Source organism: Haliaeetus albicilla, chromosome 24, assembly GCF_947461875.1.
Source record: "Haliaeetus albicilla chromosome 24, bHalAlb1.1, whole genome shotgun sequence".
Classification (NCBI taxonomy): Eukaryota; Metazoa; Chordata; class Aves; order Accipitriformes; family Accipitridae; genus Haliaeetus; species Haliaeetus albicilla.
Genome location: NC_091506.1, coordinates 10,662,649 through 10,675,555, shown reverse-complemented (window position 1 = coordinate 10,675,555; position 12,907 = coordinate 10,662,649). Strand labels below are relative to the sequence as shown.

The following is a 12,907-nucleotide window of genomic DNA, read 5'->3' as shown; positions in this document are numbered from 1 at the left end:
TACGTCAGCAAAGTAGACAGTAGCTGGCACTCTCAGAGCCTGCCATTTACCCTGTTGTGGTCTAGATTTATAAACTGCCCATGCACACACCGTAAGGTGCACCAAACTGTACCACTGTATAGCTTTGACATCATCCCATTACTGTAATATGCAACAGTAGAGAATGTCTTGAAGAGAAGGAAAATACTGCTTTCTCTGATGACTAAAGGGAGAGAGTGAGCTTATGAAATGGAGGCCTTTGAACAACATGCTGTATATCTTAAAGTACAAAGAATAAGATAGCTCAGACCCAATTAAAAATACACAGTAAGCAAGTAATGAATTTTTTTTTTATTCGAGTAAAACCACAATTTACAGATAAACACCACAAACCTCCTTGATTCAACTTCATTTGTTTCCATATAGAACCTTTGAATATTGGAAATAGACTAACAAATAAATGTATTGGTCACAAGGAACTTTTATGTTATGTGATTTTCCACTGCATTACAACTTAATACAAAACTATAAAAATAAGACACTATTTACAAAATATATTTATTTGTTTGCAAAATTATTGGTTAATTCAAGTTTTAAGTTACATGATAAATTATACAGCTCAGTCACGCTTTACAAACAGTTAAAAGATAAACCTACTCTGAAGACAAAATGATATCCTCTCATGATCTGACTATGCCAATTCGTAGTACTTCCCAGAATCTGGATCAAAGTAACAGTTCAGACATGGATCATACAAAAGAGTCAAAACTTCCTCATCTTCTTCAGCATTGAGGTCTTCACCTGTGCCAAGTGGGAAAAGTAAGAATAAATCACTCTTATTCACTTAGACAATAACATGGAAATACCTGTCAGATGTGACAGAATTTTTCTTTAAAGTGTGTAATCTTCTGAATTGTTACCTTCAAGATAACAGCAATTCACGTTTTTACTATATTTCCGAAGACTTGTATTTATTTGAGGTGAAATGATGTCAGTCAGTGTTTGCTTAATGACTGGACTTTACAAAGTCCAGTGGAGCAGTTCACCACAAGTACCTTTACTGACAGTGCATCAAAGTATTCCTAAGTGGTATTTTTCTCAATGACCTTAAACAGTAATGTTTTAGCATGAACAAAGACAGTCAGTGCATACTTAAGGCCTGTAAGAATGAAAGAATTTGTTTCCATATATGTCTGGTATCCAGTATGTCACCTAAATGTCTAGTATAAGTAAATCCATACAAAAGAGCTTTCAATATCAGAGAGGAAATAAGATTGTTTCAGACAATAAAAATTTTAAATCTAGGTTGTCTAAAGTTATGTAAAATGCAAGAATGCTTTCAGGTAACAGAAACTAATCCTTAGCCTAAAATACCCCAATAAAGCCACACAGACTTTTATTACAGACACTTTATGTATTGTAGCTCCTTTTCTAAACCTGTCTGTCTTTCATACAAGCTAAATCTAAGTTACATGATCTATAGCTTTTTGATAGGAAATGCACAGTTGAACACAATCTGTATCTTGAGTTCCATCACAAATGTTCATCTTGTTCTCAGACTGCTAATACAAAAGCTCAATGCTTTGTATGCCCTAACATGTCATAATAAGTAATGGCCTGTTATGCTAACAGCAGCAGTTTCACAACGCTCAGAATCTATTTACAGCCAGGATCACACAACGATATATAGGTTACATTATCTAGAGACCAGAAAGTAGGTTGGTGCATTTAATGCATACAGAAGAAGCGTGCACTTTATCATTTTGGAAGAGATTTCATTTTTGTCTCCTCAGTAGCATTAACAAATGCCATCAGAAAGAAACTTTTGCTGTAACCGAAGGTAAAAAGGTAAAGCTAAATTGTTGCCCTCCCTGCTGCGGGTACTTCATAAGGCCTGGTAAGCTAAATGAGGTTAACTGAGATATTTTGTTTGGATAGCTCTTGGGAAAAGTTATGCAGTGCAGAAAGAAGGCGTAGAACTGAATGTCTTTTTCTACACTTCAGATCATAGTACACAAGCAAATGGTATTCATGCCTCATTCCCTCACATAGCCTTACATTTTCACCTGAAACCATGTTGTTATTTCCACTGAATTCTTCCTTTTATTAGTTTGCTTTTCCCTGCCTATGCTTCTCTTCAAAATGATTCTCTTTTCTTCTCCAAGCTTAAATCTCCTTACCTCTTCACCTTAGAACTGGCCTCCCCATATACTCCTTGGTTTGATTTAGGAATAAGAAATTCTTCAGCCTCATCAGGTGTATACCTCTTTCCCTGTATGCCTTGAATTCATACCAAATCAGAATTAGATTGCAACCAGGACTAGCTGGATTGATAGCTTTATAGCAATAATTCCTTGCATGTATTTCCATTTGAATGAGAACTTAGTTTTCTAGATGTATTTTCTTTTTAAAGTTAGGCTTCTTTTAGCATCTCACAATATCTGCAAATGCATTTTAAGGTGTTTCTATATGTTGGAACAGATTTCCAATGGAAGTATGGACTATTAAGTTTTGAACAGATTAAAAAAATGTATGAAAACCTCACTTCTGTTCTTCTACTTTCTAAAAAGAAGTACTAATTGAATTAAGTGACATTCTTCTACAAGACTCAACTAATGTGTAATGGCTGTGTTAAAAGGCATGTTTCTACTTTCAAATGGTATATTGTGTACAACCTGCCCATATGTAGGAATGAAGTATCCACAGCCAAATTAACTGATAAACAAGTCACTTTCAAAGAAAATTTCCATAGCTGTTTATGCTGCCACCATCCACGCTTTTGAGGTTGAAGCTGCTCAGGATTGCATGAAAAAACCTCTTGACAGTTTAATTTGAATATCATGGTGAAAGCAAAATCAAAGCTTTTGTTCTTAAATCACTAAAAAATTAAACAGTATTTGAGGCTAGCAAATAACCTGATTTTAAACAAAAACTGAAGTCTGTGCTGTAGATTATAGAGGGATGAGTATTTTTTAGTTCTGAGCTGAAAGAAGACTGAAGATAGTTACTACCTCTGAATAACTGTCATATTAAATGAAATGCTGCCCCACTGAAATCAGGGGAGCTATTGTTTTTAAGGAGAAAGGCTTTTGCTCAAGATGTCTAAACCTGGATAACAAAGAATGGAGGAGGCATATAGCAGCTTTATATGAACTCTGAAATAAACGTACAAATAACTGTGTTATTTTTTACATAGTCACCACAGTCTGGAGAACTAAAATGGTTTCCTTTTTCACTGTATTCTAAGTTTTAATACTAGAAAATAGCTTGTAGCAAACCTCACTTTAAGATACGTAGATCATATTCTGACCCTGATACAAGTCAACTGCACTGGATCAGCTGTCAGCAGAAGGGATGTTGAAAAGAACACTCCTAATATTTTCTCCAATATGATCCTTGAACATTGAACTGCAGTGCTCAAATCTATGCTGTAATTATGTACTGCAGGGCTACCATATGACTACTGTCAACAGCTGTAGTCCAAGAAAGAAGACTATTCAGTACTGTGGCTCCTAGACCACTATCTTAAGACAAGTAACAAGATACAATAAAGTTCCAGAGAATTTATGGCTCTGCCTTTGTCACTTACTGTGGAAACTTCCTTGTATGACTTGTTATGTCAAGATAAATGAAATTGTCTGTAAATCAGAAATATCAATGCCCAGTAAGGGAAAAATCTATGGAAATTTATCATATTTATGAGTCTACATTTTCCTCTTGATTGCCTTGTGAAACCTGTTGAATAGAAGACTACTCATTACATCTCCCTATTTAACTATGTACTATGGATGGTACAAAGGTTAAGAAAGGAACTGTAGAATAAAATGCTTTCTTAGAAATGAATCACCTTTTTTCCCCAAAGTTATGCCCCAACTTAAAAGATTTTTTTCTAAATACAAGAATTAAAAAATCTTTATAAATATCCTAATGCTATACTATCTATTTTTCTTTAAGAATACTTCTAGATAAAATTAATATCTTGAATAGATTATGATTCACTGCAGATTTTCAGTACTGATAACATGCTTTTGCTATCCTGTGATACTCGGAATACTGGAAAACTGCACACACACAAAAAATAATCTTGTGACACTTAAGACACTTCCCAAGATGAGAAATAACTCATTTTATAATGTGATATTTAAAAAAAAAAGGTGAGTAGGGCAGCAGAATTTTCTGGAATTAATCTGAGCATTCAGTTTGTTGATCAGATCTGGTACTTAATTGTCAGTAGTAAAACATTTCTTTTTTCACACAAATAACTAACCGCAAGTGAAATGATTAAGAAAAAAAAAAGCTTTTTTCAAAGTGCTAGAGATATATCACAGGACATGACCTATTTTGCATCTTTTTAAAAAATGATACTCCAAACCATCTAGTTACCATGGTCCATCAAGATTTTTTTAAACAAAGTTATCTAGGAAAACACACAGATTCGGATGTTTGATGGGTACAATCTAATCTGATAAGCATTACATGTATTACACGGCACTGCATTTTCACACACCACCGTATTATGTCCAAAGGTCTGTGTTTCACTTAAGGGTATCTTTTATGTGAGCAAAACCATGTCAGTTTTCTGTTAATATAGTGCAAGGACATTATTTTCCAAGGACTGTACACAATCAGAAAGGGAGGCTTGGAATTGCTTGAAGACACTGTATACTATAGAGGTACCCCCTTACTTTGCCCATCAGGCCTTCCATTATGGCAGGTTTTTTTGATTATTTGGAGATAGAAAACTTTCTGTGTGAAGTTATCAAAATTACCAATATCATACATACACGAGCCAGAATTTAATTTGATTGAATAAAGGCACAAAAATAAAAGGCCAAAATAAAAAGCTATGGTATATAGAGATTTTCTGTTCTCCAAATGCGCAATCACGGACAAATGATGTAAAAATTTCAGCTTAAAGGAAAATGAGATTAGGAACAACTCACAACACAGTTTGGAAATTCTAGTGTGAATAACAGAAGAAATCCAACAAATTCCCAACTATACTTCTTTTTTAAAGCTTTTTAAAGATAATAATACAATTTTTAAAATTTGCAGAAATTCCAGCTTTACTGCAGCAAGCCTTGTATTTCATAATACTAACATAAAAAAATTCTCAGAGGCCTATCACAAATTTATATCCAACATGCCTTTAACTCAAGGACTACTGTCCTATTCTCTTTGGCTTACTTAGGACCCTTTACAAAACATATTATTTGATTCTTCAAAGCAAGGTCCCTTCCTGACAGCAAAATTCTATTTTGCTGTCATAAACAATTACAAATATACATCTATGAAAACACTCCCAATTTGAGGGGCATAATCTATTTTAGACAGTAAATCACTGAGACATCTTCATCCCTTGGGCAGCCAAAATACACAGGTCAGATTTATGAGAGTTCACATTGAATTGCCCAGACTTGAAGAAAAATGTAGATATCTACCCTGTTTCCTAAGCCAACTGATAAGAAAAAAGGGCATTTGAAGAAAACAAGGTATTTGTTTTTTCTGTTCTTGTTGATTTTCCAGTTTCAGCTGAGTTCTCTGCTGTTCTCTAAGCAAACACCATTAATAAACAAAAACTTATAACACTTTAGGTGGTGACAACAGTCTTTATTCAGGAAATCACACTGAGATTTCATTTAAGACTAAATCTGAAATTTTTCTTCATAAGAGAAGTATCACTTACATAAGTGTAATTGTGCTTCTGAATAAGAATGTTTAGTCTTTGCATTCTTTCTTTCATAGGTTTGCCACCCCCGCTAGCATAAATTCCTTATTTTAAACAAATAAGATGCAGTTTTTATGAGTTAACTGGCATCAAGCCAGAACATTAGGAAACTGCAACTGCATAAGTTATTCTTTTATCAGAGGCAAATAATATTGCATGGAAAACTCTGCTAGCTTGAGCTGAGAATAATAAATAAGAGAACTTGGAACCAAAATGTATCAGTATAGAAAACTACGAAAAGGCAGCACCAAGAGTACAGAAACAGCATTTAGAAATGTCTTTCTACCCAGGTCCCTTTCATTGTCTTCATAAATTCCTACCTGGAATACTCTGATTTGTTGAAGATTTAGTGTGCTCTTCCAGTTGTTGGCTTCCAGGAATGATGGGAGGACTGAACAGGTTCAACCAGTCCCTGAAAAACACAAACCAAAATATCATTCCTAAAAGCACAGTTTGTGTTCCCGTTTGTTCACATTCTTTTGATTATTAAAAAAAAAATCAAAGGAAATTGCAGGTTGTTGAGCATGATGAAACAAAATAAAGCTGGATTTTACTATTATAAACACAAACTTCAGAGTTAATACAATTCTTAAACATTAAGGCTTCCTTCCTTCCTCAGCCTTTTCACCTGTTCTGTTCACACTAAAATCTGTGTTTTAAGTCAGGTTCGCTTTGCAGATTTCAGCTGGTATTGCTCCCTCAGCAAAAGGTCTACATGAGGTGTGATCCATAACCTACAGAGCTATATTTTGAAAGCCTGTAGAACTCATGAGAGTCTTTTTCTGAGGAATAAAGACTTGGGATGAACAACCTGTGTTTTATGGGAGACTATGGGGGTCAATTTGATTAAAAATCCTTACCCTCTCTAAGGAAAAAGCCTTAAAGACAATCACAAGAGATGTGTTTGGTTACCACTGACTTGGCACTGCTTGGAGCTCCCTGTTAATAGGGTGACATAGCAAGTAGTATATCATTCACAGTGTGGATGGTTGGCAAGTTAGAGCTGAGCTTAGACATGAAATGGATGCCACTAACAGTGTGATACCAACTCAGTGGTCATGAACTGTGGGACAGCTGATTTGTATTAAATAATTTAATCTTTCCAGTTTAATTTAACTTTAAGATTTTTCAATAAAGGGATGGAATTAGTGATCAGAGCTAAGAATAATATTACTAACAGCTTTCTAGTGTTTTTAAGAAGGAAACACTGGATTGTCAGGATGTTATTGTTGATAGTATTATTGATACTGGAAAAAAGCTTTGTTATGTAAATACATTATAAATAATTGTTTATAACAATTTTATTGTTATAAAATGTTATACGTTGTAAATAAAAATTTGTTACTGAGCATAACATGATTTTAGGTACTGGCAAGACTATACAGAGGACTCATCACAGCTGTCACACATCTATTTTGCTTCTGTAAAGAAAAAAATTTTGATGGGATCTTTATTATAGAGGAGGGAGTATGGATTTTCTTCACCTACTCAATTTAATAGGCAATTTATGTCTCTCCTGAACACTACTTTGTGATAGCTTTTAAAAATGATTTTCACGTTATCATACATTCATGCAAAGTTCAAAGTTCATTTCACATATACCACTTTATGATACACTGTCTTTGATTGTTACAGCTCAAAAAAAGGAAAACAGAACAGTTGTTTTTATTGTTACTGCTTTTTATTGCAAACTGAACTGCAGATTTTTTCACTGAAGAAGTCACTCACATTATACTATCAGAGAAGGATAGTCCTGGAAGGACACATCTAAGCTACAAAGTTAAAACATTCTTTGTGCAGGCGACCATGTTTTGTAATTCTTTTCATATATGAAATTAATCTCTGTACACTGTGCATAGCTGATGTTTCCTTAAGTTCCCATCTCGCCTCTGCAACAGTAAAGAGCTGCAACACATTAAAGCTTCCATATAACCATTAACTAGGCTAAATAATTGCAAGTTAACACTTAAAACACAGAATTCGAGGAGCCTCAGTAAATCATCTCATTTTGATAGAACCAGATCCATCCTTTTTGAACAACTTATTTTACTGCAAGGCAAGGGGAATGGAAGGGAAAAGGGGTCTTTAAATTCCCTTATGTTTGCTTCATGCTGATGGGAACAGTGCAGCTCTACAGAGTAAATTAAACTTGGTTTGGGGTTGATTCAACTTATGTCTGACCATGGCTGTTCCAACAGCTGGCACTACAACATTATGCATGCAAACTTGTGCTAGAGGCCAGGGAGATTAGCCAGAGCTGTAGAGGTAACTTCAACATCCATGGCTTCTCCTAGAAAGGATGAATTTTTCCAAAGCTTGACAGATTTCTTTACATTGCCAGACTGTAACTGTCTCAACTCAACTGTCCAACACCAAGTAAACAGGTAACATACTTCTACCTTCTGAAAAGCCTTGATGATCTCATGTAAGATTTGCTTCTGACAGAGAGAACTGGCAAGGCTCAGTCATGTGTTTTAATTGCTGAAATATGCCAATTGCTTTTTTTTTTTTTTGGTTAGTTTTTCTGCTACTTCTGGACTTGTTATTGATTCCACATCATCTCCTGTTGGCATGTGTGCATAATCTGGGGTGAATCAGGGGACAACCACCTATCTGTTTTCAGTCAAAATGGAAAAAACTAATTTTCTGCCTCAGGAAACAGAACTGCTGGTGTAGAAATCCAGCAAGCAGTATAGCAGATTTAAAGGAAGAGATATTGAATTTTCCATCATTTCAATATGTAAAAAAAATACTTCAAAATTTTTTTACACCATCATGTTATTTTCACATATATGGCTAACTTCACAACCAACCCTTTTCCTCTTCTGCTGTTCAGCTAATGCCAGTGAGAACTGGTACAACTAATCCACAAAGCAATATGCTTGTCTAGACATCTCATTATTAGCCCTCTCTGTCATTGCTCACCATATTGCATTCCCTGAATATAGCCAAAGACTCTTTGTTTACACCAAAGCTTCAAAAGTTTTTAGGAATAACAGTTAAATGCATGCTATGATATCCAGTGGCATGGTAGAAAGTATTTTCCATTTCTGCCACTTGCACGTGTGGTGTGTGCTGCCTCAGAATCAGCCAACATAATTCTAACACTAGAATCTGACCATGCTCATAGGATGTAGTCAGAGAGCACGAAGCATTATCACTTACCTGATTCTCTACAATTGCACTGAAACACAATGTCAGCAAAGGCAATCGCTTGGAGAAACTGTGGCAATTTCAGAGAAGGTAAGGAAGACCTATTAGTGCTAATCTACATCTCCGCTTCCCAAGCTACCCTTTCTTCCAAATTCACTACAGCTTTTTTAAAAGACAGTGATGTCTGAGATCTGGAGGAGAACGAAAATATTTCTGCTAGGAAGATTGCTGAAGCAAAAGTGGCGCAAGGCCAGAGGAAAGACAATTCTCTTTAGAAGCAGGCACTGTCTCAGTCAGACCAAAAAATGTAGTTAGAAAAGTAAAGAAGCTTTAGAGTATATATGCAGTTCTACAGGTCTGGCACAAAACAGAAGAGTTTAAAGATACGCGTTTTTCATACAAAATATGTACCAGAGAATTTCTAAAGAAAATAGTTCGTACCTGGAAAGCAGAGAGGATGTTAGTAAGAAGGAAGGAAAGATAAGGCAATTACCTCCACTGGAAAAGAGACAATCCATTTAGAGAACACTGAAGGAGAGAGGTAATCATGTGTCATTAAACCAGTATTTCTGTTAAACTAATAGTTCTTATTACTTAGAAAATTTATGAATTTTATTTTGAAGTCTCATCTCTGGAAGATCTTCCTGAAAGATGAAGTCTGAGAAATCAGAGATGGGATGATTTGTGAGTAGCTGGATGATTTTGTCTTTGATCTTGTCCTTCATTTACTGGAGTCAGTTCTTGTGTAAAGGAGTTGTTCAGTTTCATCTTTCTATTTATTTTGATGCATCTGGTTCAGTAGATGAATTATTTTCTCTAGGAGGTGCAAGTGTAAGATCTAGGGATTTTGATGGTTCCAGAGGGACGCAAAGGAGTTTTTATTTATGAGAGGCAGCAAAGATGTGCAGGCAAATTTAATATTTCCTATTAAGACAGTCTAGATTCAGTTCATGTTTTTTTCTTTCAATATCCAAGAAAACTAATAGTTTTGCTATTCAAACCCCTCTCACCAAGGCAAGTAATCAAAACACTAGGGTATTAGGGACTCATTGTTGACTTAATATTACTTTTAAGGTTGAAACATTTCACACAATATATATTAAAAACTGGTTTATTACTTCCACAAGTTAGTTAGCAATGTTTAAATCAACTTCTCCCAAAATATTGAAAACAAATTTAAAAAAAATCTCATGTGTGCTGAAATCTTCTTGGCCAAATTGCAGTAGAGAGTAAATACTGGCAGTTGATTGATAAACTTCTGAAAAGTGGGTTTACAGTGGTAATTCTGGTAGAAGCTGTAGTCTAGCAGTCAAGATGGACTTTTCCACAATGAAGTCTGCAGTTGTTTTTAGGAAGCAGCTAAAGCATGTGTGTGTGAGAGTGTGTATGAGTTCATTTAATGACGACAACAACAAAAACAAAAATCCTGAAAAATTTGTAGACCTTGCTTAAAAGTAGAGCCCAGCATGGAGACAAGCAGCAATATTCTGAGAAATGCAGACTGGCCTGTGTTCCCCTTTATTGTGTTTTTATTCTGACTAAATAAAGAATATTTTTGGGGGGAACTTCTTTAAGAAGCTAGTTCATCTCCTTAAAACAGAAAAGCTAATCACACATTCCGACTAATTAAAGACACTCTGTTTATGCTATCAATGCCTCCAGCTGTAATCAATACAATCAACATGCAATAAACTATCTAGAGCTTTCCTGATAACAACCTGGAATGCCAAGTATTGTCTTTTGACATTGTGAGTTGCATTGTATGAAGGCTTAGAATAGCTTCCACACCCATTCAAAGTATCATGCACCTTTAATACTTGTACTGAAATTCTTCATTACTCTGAAAGCTATTCTCCATACCAAAACAGAATAAAAAAATGTTATATAATCTTGTTATAGTATGGTCTTTTCTTAAAAAAAATACTTTCAGAAAATAATTGTCATATATTGAAATATCACATGGTAGCTGAACTGTGATGGAAAGCAAACCAATCTTTTGGACTTATGAACATTGTTTTCAGTTTTATGACAGTATGTTTAATTTTGCAGAAAATGGCATGTATCAGTAAAATCTGTTGAGAAAATTAGTGATGCTTTATTAAGTAGCACTTATCAATGACAATATATCAAAATTATTACTACCAACAGAAATCCAAAGAATCAGAGGGTTTTGATTTAAATCTTAATGAACACCTTTGATACTTTGATTTTTTTAGAGATATTTTTGCTTTTTAGTCTATCCTATTGCCTGGACTGAGAAAATGGCAAATCACTTAGTATAAAGATTTTTAACATTGCTGTGAATTGAGGTGGCATACTTTATCGCATTTCTTTTGGATCAGATTTAATTTATGTTACTTAAATCAACAGGATCATTTAATCCACATTATTAACAAAATTAAAATGCTTCAAAGTTTTAGTATGGTTTCATCCAACAATCTATACAGGAATTAAAAGGAATATTCGAATTATTCGGTCAGCCTGGCAGTATACTCAAAAAATGCAAGGCAAGGGCTACATTATGTTAATTCAGGGAATGAAAAAACAACATCAGTTTTGTATCATTAAGAACACATCAAACTGACAGACTATTTAGCATCTGTAGAGTACAATCAATAAAGAACACAAAAGATTATATTTAACTGCATAAACTACTTAGTAAATCTTTATGAATATGAGAGGAGAACTGGCTTGTGCCTGAGTGATAATAAGAGAAGCACATTTGCTGAATTATTTTTTACAATGGATGATTTGACTAACTCTGTGGAGGGCCGGAGAATGCCAATGTATGAATCAAGAGTATAAAAATATTTTAAGGAAAAAAGGACCAATTCTTGAACATCTTGTGCAACTATCAACTAAAATCTCAGCACATACTTCTGTTGTATTAGTAGTGTTTAATACCACATGAAGCAAATTCTGTTGCAAATGCTCAAAGTGAGTAAGTAATATCTTACCATGATCCACTGAATGCAAAGTGCCAGCTCATATCAAAAGTATGGTTCAGTATAGACTAAATATTCAATTCAGCTAAAGTAAAGACCTATTTTTATCACTTGTTTGGGTTTTTAATTATATATATTTAAGAAACGTTGTTAGAGACTAACTCAGTTCTTAGATAAATCAATAAAAAGTCACCTAGCTTTGTAAGACTCCTCACCTATTCCCTGCTACATCTTTTTGGAGCATGCATTACTTGTTAGGCTCCACTAGGTTAGAAGATCTGAATTTTCAATTATTTACACATCTGCTGAACTTCAGGCATATGTTTAACTTCATTAACTTAAATCTGATTACCTATGCACACCTATTTGGGTTCTGCTTTGTAATATATTAAAGACGTATGCATAATGGAAGGTGTTTTTTTCTTAATAGAAGTATTTCCATAGAAATAAACCCTTCAATAGTAGTTTCAGTAGTGAAGCAAGGACTTATGTAGGCTATTAATAATAAGATTTGTTTGTCTTATGTACAAAATGCAATCATAATATTTGAAAAAAATGTTGAAATAAAATTTCAGGTCCTGCCACTACATATGTCTGTAATAATTGTGAAGTTATCTGAGCCTTAAGTTGTCCATTATTGCATCTAAAATGCTTTAAAAAACTTCAGATTTTGAACATTCTTCAAGTTTTTACACAAATATGCCATAAACCAAGAAACATTAAATGTTAATTTATACATCAATAACTGTTCAGTGCTACTCAGCCTCAGGTGGGAAAAACAGTATCTTTAAAATGGAAAACTAAGTGAGTATAAAGAATAATAAGAAGATATACTACCAAAAGAATATGGAGTATATTTATAGATACAAATCACGGATTTTTGAATGCAAATTTTAACAAAAATCTTGAAAAATAACATAAATATACATGTCCATATGACTTTGCATGAATTGAAAGCTCTATTTTAAAAAGTATGTAAGGGCAATCTGGCAATACATTGATGATTAAAAAAATGCAAGCCATGAGCTACGTGGTATTATTCTTCTCCTGGATTGTTACTGTAGTTTCAAAATATCATTAAATCAGCACAAACCAACACTTA

General features: G+C 34.2%; 1 protein-coding gene across 2 annotated transcripts in view; it reads right to left on the bottom strand.

Moving 5' to 3' along the window:
• Nucleotides 1–312: 312 nt before the first annotated feature.
• Nucleotides 313–12,907, bottom strand: part of CFAP20DC (CFAP20 domain containing) — a 90,625-nt gene continuing 78,030 nt past the window's right edge. Inside the window, exons 16-17 of one of the 2 annotated variants that reach the window (XM_069812002.1) lie at nt 6,028–6,119; nt 313–780 (exon numbers count right to left, since the gene is read on the bottom strand). In XM_069812002.1, coding sequence (XP_069668103.1) covers nt 671–780; nt 6,028–6,119 — 202 coding nt within the window. In that variant the 3' untranslated portion in view covers nt 313–670. The remainder of the gene's footprint in view (nt 781–6,027; nt 6,120–12,907) is intronic. The other variant, XM_069812004.1, reaches the window with a different exon arrangement.